Below are 19,611 nucleotides of genomic sequence, written 5' to 3' on the forward strand. Positions count from 1 at the left end.
ATTTTTTAGGGGATTTTTGGGAGGATTTGGATGAGATTTTGGGGAATTTTGGGGAGGATTTGGATGAGGTTTTGGGGAATTTCTGGGAGGATTTCGGGGGATTTTGGGAATTTTTAGGGGATTTTTGGGAGCATTTGGATGAGATTTTTGGGAGCATTTGGATGAGATTTTGGGGAATTTTGGGGAGCATTTGCATGAGATTTTTGGGAATTTTGGGGAGGATTTGGATGAGGTTTTGGGGAATTTCTGGGAGGATTTCGGGGGGATTTTGGGGAATTTCTGGGAGGATTTCGGGGGATTTTGGGAATTTTTAGGGGATTTTTGGGAGCATTTGGATGAGATTTTTGGGAGCATTTGGATGAGATTTTGGGGAATTTTGGGGAGCATTTGCATGAGATTTTTGGGAATTTTGGGGAGGATTTGGATGAGGTTTTGGGGAATTTCTGGGAGGATTTCGGGGGGATTTTTGGGAGGATTTCGAGGACATTTTCAGGAGGATTTGGATGAGGTTTTGGGGAATTTCTGGGAGGATTTCGGGGGGATTTTGGGGAATTCCGGGCCCCGCTCAGCCCCCGCCCCGGGAACAAGTGCGAGCCCAGCAGGCTGGAAATGGGGGGGGGGTCCCCGGCCGAGAGGGGCGGGGGCGGCTCCGCCAGCAGCTCCGGGGCCCGGGGCGCCGCGGGGGTCCCGGAATTCCGCCAGTTCCGCCCACGGGCCCAGCGGCGGCGCCGCCAGCGGGGCCAGCAGCGCCGGGAGCGGCTCCGGGCGGGCGGCCCGCTGGCGGCCACGGGGCTGCGGGGAGAACGGGGAAATGGGGATGGGGATGTGGGACGAAAACTCGGGGGTTTTACAGGGAAAATTGGGGGATTTTACAGGGAAAAATCGGGGGTTTTACAGGGAAAAATCGGGGGTTTTACAGGGAAAAATCGGGGTTTTACAGGGAAAATTGGGGGTTTTACAGGGGAAAATTGGAGTTTTGAGGGGGAAAATCGGGGGTTTTACAGGGAAAAATCGGGGGTTTTACAGGGAAAAATCGGGGGGTTTTACAGGGAAAATCGGGGGTTTTACAGGGGAAAATCGGGGGTTTTACAGGAAAATTGGAGTTGGGGAAAAATCGGGGGTTTTACAGGGGAAAAATCGGGGGTTTTACAGGGAAAAATCGGGGGTTTTACAGGGAAAATCGGGGGTTTTACAGGGGAAAATCGGGGGTTTTACAGGGGAAAATTGGAGTTTTGAGGGGGAAAATCGGGGGTTTTACAGGGAAAACTCGGGGGTTTTACAGGAAAAATCGGGGGATTTTACAGGGAAAATTGGGGATTTTACAGGGAAAACTCGGGGGTTTTACAGGGAAAACTCGGGGGTTTTGGGGGGGAAATTTGGGGATTTTACAGGGGAAAATCGGGGGATTTTACAGGGGAAAATCGGGGGATTTTACAGGGAAAAATCGGGGGTTTTACAGGGAAAAATCGGGGGTTTTACAGGGAAAAATCAGGGATTTGGGACAAAAACTCAGGGATTTTACAGGGAAAAATTGGGGGTTTTACAGGAAAAATCGGGGGATTTTACAGGGAAAATTGGGGATTTTACAGGGAAAAATCGGGGGTTTTACTCGGGGAAAAATTTGGGGGTTTTACAGGGGAAAATCGGGGGATTTTACAGGGGAAAATCGGGGTTTTACAGGGACAAAAACTCGGGGGTTTTACAGGGAAAAATCAGGATTTGGGACAAAACCCGGGTTTTACAGGGAAAAATGGGGGTTTTACAGGGAAAAATTGGGGATTTGGGATTGGGGATTTTACAGGGAAAAATCGGGGGTTTTACAGGGAAAAATCGGGGGTTTTGGGGGGGAAAATTGGGGATTTTACAGGGAAAATTGGGGGTTTTACAGGGAAAAATCAGGGATTTGGGACAAAAACTCAGGGATTTTACAGGGAAAAATTGGGGGTTTTACAGGGAAAATTGGGGATTTTACAGGGAAAAATCGGGGGTTTTACAGGGAAAAATCGGGGGTTTTGGGGGGAAAATTGGGGATTTTACAGGGAAAATTGGGGATTTTATAGGGAAAAATCGGGGATTTTGAGGGGAAAAGAAATGGGAATTTTGGACAAAAAATTGGGGATTTTACAGGGAAAAAATGGGGCTTTTACAGGGAAAAATTGGGGGTTTTACAGGGAAAAATTGGGGGTTTTACAGGGAAAAATTGGGGGTTTTACAGGGAAAAGAAATGGGAATTTTGGACAAAAAATTGAGGATTTTACAGGGAAAAATTGGGGGATTTTACAGGGAAAATTGGGGGATTTTACAGGGAAAATGGGAATTTGGGGGGGGAATGGGAGTTTTGGGGGAAAATGGGGATTTTTGGGGGGAATGGGGATTTTGGGCAAAAAATTGTGGGATTTTATAGGGAAAAACGGGAATTTGGGGGGGGAAATTGAGAATTTTTGGGAAGGAAAATGGGTTGGGGGGAAATGGGATTTTTGGGGGGGGGATTGGTGATTTTGAGTGGGGGGGAATTGGGGGTTTTGGGGGGAAAAAAGGGAATTTTGGGGGGAAAAAGGGAATTTTGGGGGAAAATCCAGGATTTGGGGGGGGGGGGGAATGGGAATTTGGGGAGGAATTGGGGATTTTGGGGGGGAGAATTTGGGATTTGGAGTAGAGACTGGGGAATTTTGAGGGGGAAAATGGGAATTTTGAGGGGGAAAATTTGGGATTTTTGGGGGGAAATGGGATTTTTGGGGGGGAAATGGTGGGTTTGTGGGAAATTTGGGATTTTGGGGGTTCGGGGGTGGCACCTGTGGGGCCCAGGGGGATGAAGTGCTCCAGGTACCCCGGGGGCTTCTTCCTCCTCTTGGCCTCGATCCCGAACGGGTCTGGGGGCAACGGGGGGGTCAATGGCCCAAAATGCCCCAAATTCCCCCCAAAAAGCCCCAAATTCCCCCCAAATCCCCCCAAATTCCTTCCAAATTTATCACAAATTCCACCAAATTCTCCCCAAATCCCCCCCAAATTCCTTTCAAATTTATCACAAATTCCATCAAATTCTCCCCAAATCCCCCAAAATTCCCCGCAAATTCTTCCCAAATTTATCACAAATTCCACCAAATTCTCCCCAAATCCCCCCCAAATTCCTTTCAAATTTATCGTAGAATTCCCCCAAATTCTCCCCAAATTGATCACCATTTCCCCCAGCCCTCCCCAAATCCCCCCAAAATTCCCCCAAATCATCCAAATTTGCTCCCAATTCTCCCGACTCCACAAAATTCCCCCCAAATTCCCCCAAAACTTTCCCCAAATTCATCCCGAATTTTCCCCAAACACTCCCAGTCCCCCCAGTCCCTCCCAGTCCCTCCCAGTTTATCCCAGTCCCTCCCAGTCCCTCCCAGTCCCTCCCAGTTCCCTCCCAGTCCCTCCCAGTCCCCTCTCAGTCCCCCCCAGTCCCTCCCAGTTCCCTCCCAGTCCCTCCCAATTCACTCCCAGTCCCTCCCAATTCACTCCCAGTCCATCCCAATTCACTCCCAGTCCATCCCAATTCACTCCCAGTCCATCCCAGTCCATCCCAGTCCCTCCCAGTCCCTCCCAGTCCCTCCCAGTCCCCCCCAGTTCCCTCCCAGTCCCTCCCAGTCCCTCCCAGTCCCACCTGTCCCCGAGAGCTCCTCCAGCAGGTCGGGCATTCCCCGCTTGCGCTTCACCTGCACCCGGTACGCGTCTGCGGGGGGAACAACGGGAGTTACAGCGGGAGTTACACCGGGAAATACACCGGGAATCACACCAGGAAATACACCGGGAGTTACACTGGGAAATACACCGGGAGTTACAGCGGGAAATACACCGGGAAATACACCGGGAGTTACACCGGGAATTACACCGGGAATTACACCGGGAAATACACCGGGAATTACACGGGAGTTACACGGGAAATACAGGGAGTTACACCGGGAGTTACACCGAGTTACACCGGGAGTTACACCGGGAGTTACACCGGGAGTTACACCGGGAATTACACCGGGAGTTACACCGGAAATACACCGGGAAATACACCGGGAATTACACCGGGAATTACACCGGGAAATACACCGGGAGTTACACCGGGAGTTACACCGAGTTACACCGGAATTACAGGGAGTTACACCGGAGTTACACCGGAGATACACGGAGTTACACCGGAGTTACACGGAAATACACGGGAGTTACACCGGAGTTACACCGAAGTTACACCGGGAATTACACCGGGAATTACACCGGGAGTTACACCGGGAATTACACTGGGAGTTACACGGGAATTACACCGGGAGTTACACCGGGAATTACACGGGAATTACACGGGAATTACACCGGAGTTACACCGGAATTGCACCGAGAGTTACACTGGCAAATACCGGGAGTTACACCAGGAAATACACCAGAAAACGACACCGCAAACGTTACCGGGAGTTACACCGGGAAACGTTACCGGGAAGTGTCACCGGGAAACACCGGGGAACAGCAGGAAATGTCACCGGGAAACATTACAGGGAACAGCAGGAAATGTCACCGGGAAACACCGGGAACAGCAGGAAACGTCACCGGGAAACACCGGGGAACAGCAGGAAACGTCACCGGGAAACACCGGGACTGACGGCTGTTCTCGCAGTTCCCGGGGTTCCTGGGTGTTCCTGGTGTCCATTCCCGGTGTCCATTCCTGGTGTCCATTCCCGGTGTCCATTCCCGGTGTACATTCCCGGTGTCCATTCCCGGTGTCCATTCCCGGTGTACATTCCCGGTGTCCATTCCCGTGTCCATTCCCGGTGTCCATTCCCGGTGTCCATTCCCCGTGTCCATTCCCAGTGTCCATTCCCGGTGTACATTCCCGGTGTCCATTCCCGGTGTCCATTCCCAGTGTCCATTCCCCGTGTCCATTCCCGTGTCCATTCCCGGTGTACATTCCCGGTGTCCATTCCCGGTGTCCATTCCCCGTGTCCATTCCCGGTGTACATTCCCGGTGTCCATTCCCGGTGTCCATTCCCGGTGTTCCCAGTTATTCCGGTGTCCATTCCCGGTGTCCATTCCCGGTGTTCCCAGTTATTCCCGGTGGTTATCCCCAGGTGTTCTGTATGTGTCACGGTGTTTCGGCGGTGCCACCGGTTCCACCTGTGAACACCTGCACCCTGTCCTTGTACCTGTCACCTCTGTCCCTGTACCTGTCACCTGTACCTGCTGCCACCTGTACCTCTGTTATTCCCTGTCCCAGTTACCTGGTTACCCCCAGTTGTCCTGTCCCGTGCTGTACCGTGTACGCAGGAGGTGCCGAACCCTGCTGAACACCTGCACCTGCTGTACCTGTACCTGTACCTGCTGTACCTGTACCTGTACCTGTACCTGTACCTGTACCTGCTGCACCTGTACCTGTACCTGTACCTGTACCTGTACCTGTACCTGCTGTACCTGTACCTGTACCTGCTGCACCTGTACCTGTACCTGTACCTGTACCTGCTGTACCTGTACCTGTACCTGTACCTGTACCTGTACCTGTACCTGTCCTGTACCTGTACCTGTACCTGCACCTGTACCTGTACCTGTACCTGTACCTGTACCTGTACCTGTACCTGTACCTGCTGTACCTGTACCTGTTGTACCTGTACCTGCTGTACCTGTACCTGTACCTGCACCTGTACCTGTACCTGTCACCTGTACCTGCTGCACCTGTACCTGTACCTGTACCTGCTGTACCTGTACCTGTACCTGCTGTGCACCTGTACCTGTACCTGCTGTACCTGTACCTGTACCTGTACCTGTACCTGCTGCACCTGTACCTGCTGCACCTGTACCTGTACCTGTACCTGCTGTACCTGTACCTGTACCTGCTGTACCTGTACCTGTACCTGCTGCACCTGTACCTGTACCTGCTGTACCTGTACCTGTACCTGTACCTGCACCTGCTGTACCTGTACCTGTACCTGCTGTACCTGTACCTGTACCTGTACCTGTACCTGTACCTGTACCTGTACCTGCACCTGTACCTGTACCTGTACCTGTACCTGTACCTGTACCTGTACCTGCTGCACCTGTACCTGTACCTGTACCTGCACCTGCTGCACCTGTACCTGTACCTGCTGTACCTGTACCTGTACCTGTACCTGTACCTGCACCTGCACCTGTACCTGCACCTGTACCTGTACCTGTACCTGTACCTGCACCTGCTGCACCTGTACCTGTACCTGCTGTACCTGTACCTGTACCTGTACCTGCTGTACCTGTACCTGTACCTGCTGTACCTGTATCTGTACCTGCTGCACCTGTACCTGTACCTGTACCCCACCCCCGTTATCCCCGGTGGGTACCGGTGTCCCGGGGCAGGTAGGTGAACCGGAACCCCTCACTCCTCACGCTGTCGGTGAGGCGCTGCAGGAACACCTCCACCTGCACGGGCTCCCGCAGCTCCAGGTGCGCGTAGGGCGGCGTGCGCAGCACGATCGCCACCTGCCGGTGAACGTCGGCCTGGGAGAAATCGGCCCGAGCCTCCCAGGGCTCCTTGCGGAAAATCACCGCGATGTCCTCTGGAAAACAGAGGCGGGGATTCCTTGGGAATCGGGGATTTGGGAATTCGGGATTGGGAATGTGGGATTTGGAGTATTGGATCGGGATTGGTTTATGGGACAAATCCGCGAATCCTCCCAGGGCTCCTTGTGGAAAATCACCGCGATGTCCTCTGGAAAACAGCGGGAATTCCGTGGGATTCGGGAATTCGGGAATTCGGGATTTGGGATTGGGATTGGGAATGTGGGATTTGGGGTGTGGGATATGGGAGAAATCCGCGCACTCCTCCCAGGGCTCCTTGCAGAAAATCACCGCGATGTCCTCTGGAAAACAGCGGGAATTCCTTGGGAATCGGGGATTTGGGAATTCGGGATTTGGGATTGGAATCGCATGTGGGATATGGGAGAGATCGGCCCGAGCCTCCCAGGGCTCCTTGTGGAAAATCACCGCAATGTCCTCTGGAAAACAGCGGGAATTCCTTGGGAATCGGGGATTTGGGAATTCGGGAATTCGGGATTTGGGAATGGGATTCGGGGTGTGGGATATGGGAGAGATCGGCCCGAGCCTCCCAGGGCTCCTTGTGGAAAATCACCGCGATGTCCTCTGGAAAACAGCGGGGATTCCGTGGGAATTGGGAATTCAGGGATTCGGGAATTCGGGATATGGGTTGGGAATGGGGGCAGCGCCCCAGCTGTGCCCAGGTGTGATCCCAGGTGTGATCCCAGGTGTGATCCCAGCTGTGCCCGTTTTTACCTTTCTGGACCTTGTCGCAGAGCAGGTAGAGCTCCTCCCTGCCCAGCTGTGCCCAGGTGTGCCCAGGTGCCCCCAGCTGTGCCCAGGTGCCCCCAGGTGTGCCCAGGTGTGCCCAGGTGTATCTCAGGTGCCCCCAGCTGTGCCCAGCTGTGCCCCCAGCTGTGCCCAGGTGTGCCCAGGTGTGCCCAGGTGTGATCCCAGCTGTGCCCAGGTGCCCCCAGGTGTGATCCCAGGTGTGATCCCAGCTGTGCCCAGGTGTGATCCCAGGTGTGCCCAGGTGTATCTCAGGTGCCCAGCTGTGCCCAGCTGTGCCCGTTTTTACCTTTCTGGACCTTGTCGCAGAGCAGGTAGAGCTCCTCCCCGCCCAGCTGTGCCCAGCTGTGCCCAGGTGTGATCCCAGGTGTGCCCAGCTGTGCCCAGGTGTATCTCAGGTGCCCCCAGCTGTGCCCAGCTGTGCCCAGCTGTGCCCAGGTGTGCCCAGGTGTGATCCCAGCTGTGCCCAGGTGCCCCCAGGTGTGATCCCAGGTGTGATCCCAGCTGTGCCCAGGTGTGATCCCAGGTGTGCCCAGGTGTATCTCAGGTGCCCAGCTGTGCCCAGCTGTGCCCGTTTTTACCTTTCTGGACCTTGTCGCAGAGCAGGTAGAGCTCCTCCCCGCCCAGCTGTGCCCAGCTGTGCCCAGGTGTGATCCCAGGTGTGCCCAGCTGTGCCCAGGTGTATCTCAGGTGCCCCCAGCTGTGCCCAGGTGCCCCCAGGTGTGATCCCAGCTGTGCCCAGCTGTGCCCAGCTGTGCCCAGGTGTGATCCCAGGTGTGCCCAGGTGTATCTCAGGTGTGCCCGTTTTTACCTTTCTGGACCTTGTCGCAGAGCAGGTAGAGCTCCTCCCCGCCCAGCTGTGCCCAGCTGTGCCCAGGTGTGATCCCAGCTGTGCCCAGGTGTGATCCCAGCTGTGCCCGTTTTTACCTTTCTGGACCTTGTCGCAGAGCAGGTAGAGCTCCTCCCCGCCCGTGCAGGGGCCGCTCTCTTTGTTCATGCGGCAGAGGGCATCTCCGGCGTTTTTGGTGGATTCTGGAACTTTTTCAGAGCGAATTTTTTGGAACCTTCGGGAACCGTGGGGGATGGGAGGGATTTTGGGGGGATTTTTGGGGAATTTTTGGGGGATGATTTCGGAATTTCGGGGGAATTTTTTGGGAATTTTTTGGAAATTTTTGGGGGGTGATTTTGGAATTTTATGGGATTTTTTGGGGAATTTTTGGGGGACGATTTTGGAATTTTGAGGGAATTTTTGGGGAATTTTTGGGAATTTTTGGGAGACAATTTTGGGGGAATTTTTGTGGGATTTTTAGGGATTTTTTGGGAATTTTGGGGGACAATTTTGGAATTTTTGGGGAATTTGGGGGGAATTTTGGGGAATTTTTGGGGATGATTTTGGAATTTTGTGGGAATTTTTGGGGCTGATTTGGGATTTTTTTGGAGATAATTCTGAGATAATTTTGGGACATCTCTGAGATATTTTCAGGAAATTTCAGGGATATTTTTGGGGATGTTTTTGGGATTCTTTGGGGCTGTTTTTGGGGATAATTCTGAGATATTTTCGGGACATTTCGGGGACATTTTTGGGGGGATTTTGGGGGATTTTGGGACTCACTCTTGTCGAAGATGGGCTGGGACAGCACCGGGCTGAGGCTGCGCGGGATTTTTGGGGATATTTTTGGGATTTTTGGGGGGATAATTCTGAGATATTTTCAGGATATTTTCAGGATATTTCTGCGATATTTTCAGGATATTTTTGGGGCGATTTCGGGATATTTCAGGGACATTTTTGGGGTGAATCTGGGGGTTTTTGGGACTCACTCTTGTCGAAGATGGGCTGGGACAGCACCGGGCTGAGGCTGCGGGGGATTTTTGGGGCTGTTTTTGGGGATAATTCTGAGATATTTTCGGGACATTTCGGGGACATTTTTGGGGGGATTTTGGGGGATTTTGGGACTCACTCTTGTCGAAGATGGGCTGGGACAGCACCGGGCTGAGGCTGCGGGGATTTTTGGGGATATTTTTGGGGATAATTCTGAGATATTTTCGGGACATTTCAGGGACATTTTTGGGGTGAATTTGGGGGTTTTTGGGACTCACTCTTGTCGAAGATGGGCTGGGACAGCACCGGGCTGAGGCTGCGCGGGATCCCGGCGCGGTCCCGGAACGAGGCCTGGAAGCAAATCCGCACCACGTTGAGATCGACCTCCTGGTGGTTCCGCAGGGAGCCCGCTGGGGAAAAACGGGGCAGAAACGGCGAAAATGGCGAAAAACGGGGCGGAAATGGGGGGAAATGGGGGAAAACGGGGCGGAAATGGGGGAAATGGGGAAAAACGGGACAGAAATGGCGAAAATGGCGAAAAACGGGGTGGAAACGGTGAAAATGGCGAAAAACCGGGCCGAAACGGCAAAAATGGCAAAAAATGGGGCGGAAACGGCAAAAATGGGGAAAAACGGGGCAGAAACTACGAAAATGGCGAAAAACGGGGCAGAAATGGGGGGAAATGGGGGAAAATGGGGCAGAAACGGGGGAAAATGGGGAAACGCGGGGCGGAAACGGCGAAAAAGGGGAAAATTGGGGCAGAAACGGTGGAAATGGGGAAAAACCGGGCAGAAACGCCAAAAATGGGGAAAAACGGGGCAGAAACGGCAGAAATGGCGAAAAACGGGGCGGAAATGGCAAAAATGGGGAAAAACGGGGCAGAAACAGCAGAAAATGGGGAAAAAGGGGCAGAAACGGCAAAAATGGGGAAAAACGGGGCAGAAATGGGCGAAAATGGGGAAAATTGGGGCAGAAACGGTGAAAATGGGGAAAAACCGGGCGGAAATGGGGGAAAATGGGGGAAAATGGGGCAGAAATGGCAAAAATGGGAAATGAGGGGCAGAAACGGCAAAAATGGGGAAAATGGGGAAAACGGGGCAGAAACGGCAGAAATGGTAAAAACGGGGCAGAAACGGCAAAATGGGAAATGCAGAGCAGAAACAGGGCAGAAATGGCAAAAATGGGGAAAAACGGGGCAGAAACGGGGAAATGGGGAAAACGGGGCAGAAACAGCAGAAATGGCGATAAACGCGGAAACGGGGGGAAAATGGGGAAAATGGGGCAGAAATGGCAAAAATGGGAAACGCGGGGCAGAAACGGCGAAAAAGGGGAAAATTGGGGCAGAAACTGTGGAAATGGGGAAAAACGGGGCAGAAACGCCAAAAATGGGGAAAAACGGGGCAGAAACGGCAGAAATGGCGAAAAACGGGGCGGAAATGGCAAAAATGGGGAAAAACCGGGCAGAAACAGCAGAAATGGGGAAAAACGGGGCAGAAACGGCAAAAATGGGGAAAAACGGGGCAGAAACGGCGAAAATGGGGAAAATTGGGGCAGAAACGGTGAAAATGGGGAAAAATGGGGCGGAAACGGCAGAAATGGCGAAAAACGGGGCAGAAATTGGGGGAAATGGGGCAGGAATGGGAGAAAAAGGGGAAGAAATGGGGAAAGATGGTGGGAAATGGGGGAAAATGGGCAAAACCGGGGGAAAAGGGGGAAGAAATGGAGGAAATGGGGCAGGAATAGGGAAAAATGGGAAAAATGGGGCAGAAATGGGGAGGAAATGGGGGAAAATGGGGAGAAATGGGGGCAGAAATGGGTGTAACATGGAGAAAATGGGGGAAAATGGCAAAAATGAGGGAAAATTGGGCAGAAATGGGGAAAAAGGGGACAGAAATGAGGGAAAATGGAAGAAAAATGGAGAAAAATTGGGCAGGAATGGGGGAAGATGGGGAAAAATGAGGAAAAGGGGGGAAAACGGGGAAAACGGAGCAGAAATGGCGAAAAACCTGGGGGAAAATGGGGAAAATGGGAAGAAAGGGTGAGAAATGGGGGGAAATTGGGAGAAATGGGGAAAAACCTGGGGGAAATGGGGCAGAAATGGGGAAAATGGGGGAGAAATGGGAAAAATGGGGCAGAAATGGGAAAAATGGGGCAGAAATGGGAAAAATGGGGGTAAAAGGGTGAGAAATGGGGAAGAATGGAGGGAAATTGGGAGAAATGAAGATAAAATGGGGGGGAAATGGGGAAAAATCAGGGAAGAATAACAGAAAAGAGGGAAAATGGGTTCTGCAGGGATCCCATGGGAAAAAATGGGAAAAATGAGGAAAAACAGGGAAAAAATGGGGGAAAAGGGGGGAAACCAAGAGATATCATGGAAAAACCAGGGGAATGGGAGAATACAGGAAAAATAAGGGAAAAAAAGGAAAAACGGGGGAAAAAACACAGGAAAATGGGAAAAAACACAAAAAAAGAAAAAAAAAACCAACAGGAAAAACAGGGAAAAGAAAAGAAAATTTGGGAAAACGTGGAAATCTGGAAAATCCAGGGGGAAAATAGGGGGGACTGGGGAAGAGAAAAAACAGGAAAAAACAGGAAAATTGGGGAACAAAATTAGGAAAAAGTGGGGAAAAAAAACACCAAAAAAAAGGAAAAAAGCTCCAGAAAATCAGGGAAATGTGGGGAAAAGTGGAAATGCAGGGAAATGCCAGGAAAATGCGGGGAAAAGGGGAAATTCTGACCTTTGAAGGGGTCGATGCCGAGCTGCAGCTTCTTCTCGATGGCGGCCTCGATTTCCTTCTTCTTCACACACTGAATGCCCAGGTTGCTGAAACTGCCAGAAATGCCCAAAATTCCCAAATTTTCCAGCTCCCTTCCTGAATTCCCCGCCCCAGAAATGCCCAGAAGCCTCAAAAATGGCAAAAAAAAGGCAAAAATGCCCCAAAATGCCCCAAAAATGCCCCCAAAATGCCCCAAAAATGCCTCAAAAATAATTGGGAAATGACAGAAAATTCAATGGGAATTTGGGTTTTTTGGGATATTCCAGGTTCGGGGCTTGAGGAGCCCCTGGAAGAGCCCAAAAAATGCCTCAAAATCACAGGAAAAAAAGCACAAAAATGCCCCCAAAATGCCGGGAAAATGGGAAAAAATCTGGGAAAATCCCAAAAATTCCAACCCAAGGGAAATTCCCAGATTTTCCTGGTGCTTGGGATGGGTTTGGGGCTTGAGGAGCACCGGGCAGAACCCAAAAAATGCCCAAAAACCGCCCAAAAAATGCTGGAAAAATGCACAAAAATGCCTGAAAATGCCCCAAAACTCCAGGAAAAAAGGAAAATTCGTGAAAATTCCCATAAAATTCCATTTTTTTTGGGGATTTGGGGTTTACCTGTGCCGGGGGTTGCTGTGGGGCCGCAGCACGCACGCCCGGCCAAAACCACCCAAAAGCCCAAAAATGCCCCAAGCCCCAACACAAAAAAGGGTGCTTGGGGCCCCCAAAGCCGCACAGGGAAGAGAAAAATCTGGAAAAATCCCAAAAATTCCAAAAGGACCAAAAACCCAATGGATATTCCCAGAAATTTTTTTGGGAAAAGAAAGCTTTGAGGATGAGTTTGAGGAGCACCGGCAGAACCCAAAAAGTGCCCAAAAATGCCCCAAAAACACCCAAAACCCCAAAAACCCCAAATGCCAAACCTCAAAATGCGAAAAAAATGGAAAAATCCCTAAAAATTCCAACAAAATTCCATTTTTTGGGATTTCCCGGATTTTTCTGTGCCGGAAAAGCTTGGGATGAGTTTGAGGAGCACCGGCAGAGCCCAAAAGTGCCCAAAATGCCAAAAAACCACCCCAAAAATGCCCAAAAAATGCCCAAAAATGCACCTAAAAACACCAGGAAAAAGGGAAAATTCCCAGAAATCCGAAAACATTTTTTGGGGATTTGGGGTTTACCTGTGCCGGGGTGCGTGGGCTGTCGGGCCCCACAACCGCAACCAAAACACCCCAAAGAAAAAACCCAAAAATGGTGCGCGCACAATGCCAAAACCACCCCCAAAAATGCCCCAAAAACGCCCCAAAAATGCCCCAAAATCTCCAGGAAAAGGGAAAAAAATCTGGAAAAATCCCTAAAATTCCAACAGGATCCAACCCTATGGATATTCCCAGATTTTTTTTCGGGAAAAGAAAAGCTTGGGATGAGTTTGAGGAGCACCGGGCAGAACCCAAAAAAGTGCCCAAAAAATGCCCAAAAACCACCCAAAAACCACCCAAAAACCACCCAAAAATGGCCCTAAAAACGCCAGGAAAAAGGGAAAATTCCCAGAAAATTCCTTTTTTTGGGATTTGGGGTTTACCTGTGCCGGGGGTTGCTGTGGGGCCGCAGCAGCACCCGGCACAGCCCCTGGGCGCAGCCAAAATCCACCCCAAAAATGCCAAAAAAATGCCCCAAAAATGCCCCAAAATGGCCCTAAAAACGCCAGGAAAAAGGGAAAATTCCCAGAAAATTCCCAGAAAATTCCATTTTTTTGGGGATTTGGGGTTTACCTGTGCCGGGGGTTGCTGTGGGGCCGCAGCAGCACCCGGCACAGCCCCAAAATCCACCCCAAAAATGCCCAAAAATGGCCCTAAAAACGCCAGGAAAAAGGGAAAATTCCCAGAAAATTCCCCGAAAATTCCTATTTTTTTGGGATTTGGGGTTTACCTGTGCCGGGGGTTGCTGTGGGGCCGCAGCAGCACCCGGCACAGCCCCTGGGCGCAGTCCTTGCCCACGAGGCCGTGCGGGTGCACCCGGTGCGGCCAATCCTTCCACACCAGCACGGCCGTGACCGCCACCTCCGGGATGCCCTGGCAGTTCAGCAGCTGCGGCGGAAACACCGGGAAAATCGGGGGGAAAATCGGGGGGGAAATCGGGGAAAATTAGGGGGAAAATCGGGGGAAAATCGGGGGAGAAATTGGGGAAAAATTGGGGAAAAATCAGGGGGGAAATTGGGGAAAAATTGGGGAAATGGCAGGGGGGAAATTGGGGAAAATCAGGGGGAAATCATGGGAAAAATTGGGGGAGAGTTGGGGAAAAGTCAGGGGGGAAATTGGGGAAAATTGGGGGGAAAATTGGGGGAAAGTCAGGGGGAAAATTGGGGGGAAAAATTGGGGGGAAATTGGGGAAAAATTGGGGGGGAAATTGGGGAAAATTAGGGGGAAAATCGGGGGAAAATCGGGGGAAAATCGGGGGAAATCGGGGGGAAATCAGGGGGGAATCGGGGGGGAATCGGGGGGGAATCGGGGGGGGAAAATTGGGGAAAAATCGGGGGAAATTGGGGAAAAATCGGGGGGGAAATTGGGGAAAAATTAGGGGGAAATCATGGGAAAAATTGGGGGGGAAATGGGGAAAAGTCAGGGGGGAAATGGGGGAAAATCAGGGGAAAGTCAGGGGGAAATCATGGGGGAAATTGGGGGGAAAATTGGGGGAAAGTCAGGGGGAAAATTGGGGAAAAATTGGGGGGGAAATTGGGGGAAAGTCAGGGGGAAAATTGGGGAAAATCAAAGGAAGAATTGGGGGAAAATGGGGGAAAAATCAGGGGGAAATTGGGAAAAAGTCACGGGGAAAACTTGGGAAAATCAGGGGAAAATGGGGAAAATTCAGGGGGAAAATTGGGGAAAAATCGGGGGGAAATAATGGGAAACATTGAGGAGAAATTGGGAAAAAGTTGGGAAAAGTCAGGGAGAAAGTTGGGAAATGCCGGGAGGAAAATCAGCGGAAAATCGAGGGAAAATTGGGGAAATCCTGGGGAAATCTGGAGGAAATTCTGGGGAAATGCGGGAAAAATCCCAGGGAAATCCCAGAAAAAGCGAATCCGGGAAAAATCCCGTGGATAACCCGGGAAATCCCCCCCAGAGGCCATTCCTGCTTCTCCCGAGCTTTGCCCGGCTTTTTCCCGATTTTTTTCCCATTTTTCCCCCAATTTTTTTCCCGGTGTCTCACCTCGATGCTGGGCAGGGTGCGGATGCTCTCGGTGCTGTTTTCCCCGATTTTTTCCCCCAATTTTTCCCCGATTTTCCCCCGATTTCCCCCAATTTTTCCCATTTTTTCTCCCATATTTTTTCCCGGTTTCTCACCTCGATGCTGGGCAGAGTCCGGTTGCTCTGGCTGCTGTTTTCCCCAATTTTTCCCCGATTTTTCCCCGATTTTTCCTCCGATTTCCCCCAATTTTTCCCATTTTTCCCGGTGTCCCACCTCGATGCTGGGCAGGGTCCGGTTGCTCTCGGTGCTGTTTTCCCCGAGTTTTCCCCGATTTTCCCCCAATTTTTCCCCCGATTTCCCCCAATTTTTCCCATTTTTCCCCATTTTTTTCCCGGTGTCTCACCTCGATGCTGGGCAGGCTGCGGTTGCTCTCAGTGCTGTTTTCCCCGAGTTTTCCCCGAGTTTTCCCCAATTTTTTCCCCCAATTTTTTCCCCGATTTCCCCCCCGATTTTCCCCAATTTCCCCCAATTTTTCCCCGATTTTCCCCAATTTTTTTTTATGCTGCATGTGCTCGGTGTGTTTTCCCCGATTTTCCCAATTTTTCCCATTTTTCCCCACTTTTTCCCGGTGTCTCACCTCGATGCTGGGCAGGGTCCGGTTGCTCTCGGTGCTGTTTTCCCCGAGTTTTCCCCGATTTTCCCCCAACTTTTTCCCCCAATTTTTCCCCGATTTTTCCTCCGATTTTTCCCCATTTTTCCCCAATTTTTTCCCGGTGTCCCACCTCGATGCTGGGCAGGGTGCGGTTGCTCTCGGTGCTGTTTTCCCCGATTTTCCCCAATTTTTCCCATTTTTTCCCCACTTTTTCCCGGTGTCTCACCTCGATGCTGGGCAGGCTGCGGTTGCTCTCGGTGCTGTTTTCCCCGAGTTTTCTCCCATTTTCCCCCAATTTTTTCCCCCAATTTTTCCCCGATTTTTCCTCCCGATTTTCCCCAATTTCTCCCATTTTTCCCCACTTTTTCCCGGTGTCTCACCTCGATGCTGGGCAGGCTGCGGTTGCTCTCGGTGCTGTTTTCCCCGAGTTTTCCCGATTTTCCCCCAATTTTTCCCCGATTTCCCCCAATTTTTCCCCCGATTTCCCCCAATTTTTCCCATTTTTCCCCATTTTTCCCGGTGTCTCACCTCGATGCTGGGCAGGGTCCGGTTGCTCTCGGTGCTGTTTTCCCCGAGGATGCTCCCGGCCGATCTCCCCTCGCACTCGTACCGGAATCTCATCCCGCGCTGCTTCGGCTGCTCCGTGATCACCAAGCGCGGCTTCCCCGCCTTCCCCAGCCTCTCCAAGCTCTCCAGCTTTTCCAGCTTTTCCAGCTTTTCCATCTTTTCCAGCTTTTCCAGCTTCTCCCGGGGCCCCAGCGAGAGCCCGCGGAGGCTCCGGGCCAGCCGCGGCTCCCGGGCGGAACCGGGGGCGGAACCGGGGACGGAACCGGGGGCGGAACCGGGGACGGAACCGCGCGGGACCAAGCGGGGCAGGGCCCGGGGAGCCTCGGCAGCGGCGTCGGGCTGGAAGCCGTCCTCCTTCATCACCTCCTCCAGGATCTCTGCGAGCGGGGAAATCGCGAATTTCGGGGGAAAACGGGAATTTCGAGGGAAAAACCGGGAATTTCCAGGGAAAAACCGGGAATTTCGGGGCGGCTTTGGGGGGGAAATCGGGAATTTCGGGGCTTTTTTGGGGGGAAAAAAATTTCAGGGAAAATCGGGAATTTTGGGGCGGTTTTGGGGGGGAAATCGGGAATTTCGAGGGGAAAATGGGAATTTCGGGGGAAAAATCAGGAATTTCGGGGTGGTTTTGGGGGGAAAAAATGGGAATTTCGGGGGAAAAATCCGGAATTTCGGGGGAAAACCGGGAATTTCGGGGCGGTTTTGGGGGGAAAATCGGGAATTTCGGGGCTTTTTTGGGGGGAAAAAAGGGAATTTCAGGGGGAAAATCGGGAATTTCAGGGCGGTTTTGGGGAGGAATTCGGGAATTTCGGGGGGTTGGAGGGAAAAAAGGGAATTTCGGGGGGTTGGGAAAGATTTTGTGGGGGAAAATTGGGAATTTCGGGGAGTTTTGGGGGGAAATCAGAAAATCCGGGGGTTCAGGAGGATTTCTAGGGGAAAAACCGGGAATTTCGGGGGGTTCTGGGGGGAAAATGGGGATTTTAAGGCGGTTCGGGAAGATTTCTAGAGACAAATCGGGAATTTTGGAGGGTTTGGGTGGAAAAAATCCGGAATTTCGGGGAGGTTTGGGGGAAAACCCGGGAATTTGGGGGGATTCTGTAGGATGACTGGAGAAAAATCAGATTTTTGAGGGGAAAAATCCGGAATTTCGGGGGGTTCGGGAGGGATTTCTGGGATTCCAATCCCAAATTTGGGATCGATCCCGGCGCTCCCCGCCCCCTCCCCGAATTCCCAAAATCCCCAATTCCCAAAATCCCCAATTCCCAGAATCCCCAATTCCCAGAATCCCCAATTCCCCAAATCTCCAAATCCCGAATTCCCAAAAATCCCAAATTCCCCAAATCCCCCAATCCCAAATTTCCGAGTTGCTAAATTCCCCAAATCCCCAAAAATCCCAAATTCCCCAAATCCCAAATTCCCAAAAAACCGTGAATTCCCAAATCCCCGAATTTCCCAAAATCCCCCAAAAATCTCAAATTCCCGAAATCCCCAAATTCCAAAAATCTCGAATTTCCTCAAAATCCCGAATTCCCAAAATCCCCAATCCCCAAAATCCCCAAAATCCCCAATTCCCGAAAATCCCGAATTCCCCAAAATACCGAAATCCCAAATTCCCCAAAATCCCAAAATCCCAAATTCCCCAAATCCCCGAAAATCCCGAATTCCCCAAAAATCCCAAATTCCCCAAATCCCAAATTCCCAAAAAATCGTGAATTCCCAAATCCCCGAATTTCCCAAAATCCCCCCAAAATCCCAAATTCCAAAAATCTTGAATTTCCTCAAAATCCCGAATTCCCAAAAATCCCCAAAATCCCGAATTCCCGAATTCCTCCGTGCGGCTCCGGGATCCCGAAATTCCCGGGAGGCGGCGCAGATCCCAAATCCCCGCGGTTCCACTCACCCAAATCATCTGGAAAAACGGGAAAAATCGGGAAAATCGGTGGGAAAAACCGGGAAAAACGGGGGGAAAACGGGGGGAAAAACCGGGAAAACGGGGGAAGCGGGGGAAATCGGGGGAAAAACGGGGAAAAAACCGGGAGAAACGGGAAAAATCAGAAAAAACGGGAAAAATGGGGAAAATCGGGGGGAAAAACGGGAAAACCGGGAGAAACGGGGGGAAACGGGGAAAATCGGGAAATCGGGAAAAATCGGGAGAAAAACCGGAAAAATTCGGGGGAAATGGGGAAAAAAACCGGGGGGAAACGGTGCGGGGGGGCACCGGGAGAAACGGGGGGAAAGCGGGGAAAAAACCCGGGAAAAATCGGGAGAAACGGGGAAAACCGGGGAAATGGGGCAAAAATCGGGAGAAACGGGGGGAAAACGGGAAAATCGGGGGGAAAAAAACGGGAAAAACGATCCCGTGAGGAGCCCCCGACCGGGAGGGGACACCGGGACCGGACACCGGGAGGGGACACCGGGAAAGGGGAGGGGACACCGGGACCGGGAGGGGACACCGGGAGCAGGACCGGACACCGGGAGCAGGACCGGACACCGGGACCGGACCCCGGGATCGGGGCTTTACCTGTGCCCGGTGCTCCGTGAGCCATCGCCAGCCCGGGATCCTGCACGGCGGCTCCTACCGGGACACGGCACCGGGACGGCGCCATCAGCACCGGGAGCGTCACCGGGACACCCCGAAAGGAGCGGCCCCGGTAAAACCGCGGCACCCCCGGCACCGGCAACGGCGCCCAACGGGGACCCGAGCGTGACACCCCCCGAGCACCGCGACCGCCCCGTTATTCCCCCGGTTCACCCCCCGGACCGGTCCCGGTTCTGCCACCGGGGGGATCCCCGGTCCAGCTACCCCCGGGCCGGTTCCGCTCCCCCCGGGCCGGTCCCGGTTCTGCCACCGGGGGGATCCCCGGTCCTGCTCCCCCCGGGCCGGTTCCGGTTCCCTTGGGCCGGTCCCGGTTCTGCCACCGGGGGGATCCCCGGTCCCGCTCTCCCCGGGGCGGCTCCCGGAGGCGGTGGGGCCGCGCTCACCGAGCGGCAGCGCCATGTCCCGCTCCCGGTGCGAGTCCCGGTGCCGGTGCCGCTGGTCCCGGAGCGGGTCCCGGGGGTCCCGGGGGTCCCGGAGCCGCCGCTGCCGCTCCCGCCGCCCCCCGAGGCCGCGCCGCCGCCGGACCTGGAAATCCCCGCGCGGGCCGCGCCGCCATTGGCTGAGCCCGCCGTGACGTCACCGCCGGGGGCGCGGTCGGGGAAACCCCCGCCGGGAGCGCACCGCGCCGCCATTGGCTGAGCGCGCCGGTGACGTCACAGCAGGGAACACCCCCTGGAGAGCTCTAGGGGCGGGGCGCGCTCCCATTGGCTGAGAGCGGCTGAGAGGGCGGG

General features: G+C 52.9%; 1 protein-coding gene across 1 annotated transcript; it reads right to left on the bottom strand.

Annotated features, from left to right (window-relative positions):
• Nucleotides 1–1,540: 1,540 nt before the first annotated feature.
• RELB (RELB proto-oncogene, NF-kB subunit) lies at nucleotides 1,541–19,372 on the bottom strand. Its single transcript, XM_030970789.1, has 12 exons — nucleotides 19,264–19,372; nucleotides 18,803–18,856; nucleotides 18,182–18,190; nucleotides 16,246–16,661; nucleotides 13,809–13,966; nucleotides 11,857–11,948; nucleotides 9,397–9,528; nucleotides 8,227–8,331; nucleotides 6,318–6,533; nucleotides 3,638–3,706; nucleotides 2,793–2,870; nucleotides 1,541–1,608 (listed from the first exon to the last, which is right to left on the bottom strand). Exons 1-12 carry the CDS (start codon nucleotides 19,277–19,279, stop codon nucleotides 1,541–1,543), a joined length of 1,413 nt encoding a protein of 470 aa, XP_030826649.1. The 5' UTR covers nucleotides 19,280–19,372.
• Between the last annotated feature and the right edge of the window lie 239 nt (nucleotides 19,373–19,611).

Source organism: Camarhynchus parvulus, unplaced genomic scaffold, assembly GCF_901933205.1.
Source record: "Camarhynchus parvulus unplaced genomic scaffold, STF_HiC, whole genome shotgun sequence".
In the NCBI taxonomy this organism is placed as follows: domain Eukaryota; kingdom Metazoa; phylum Chordata; class Aves; order Passeriformes; family Thraupidae; genus Camarhynchus; species Camarhynchus parvulus.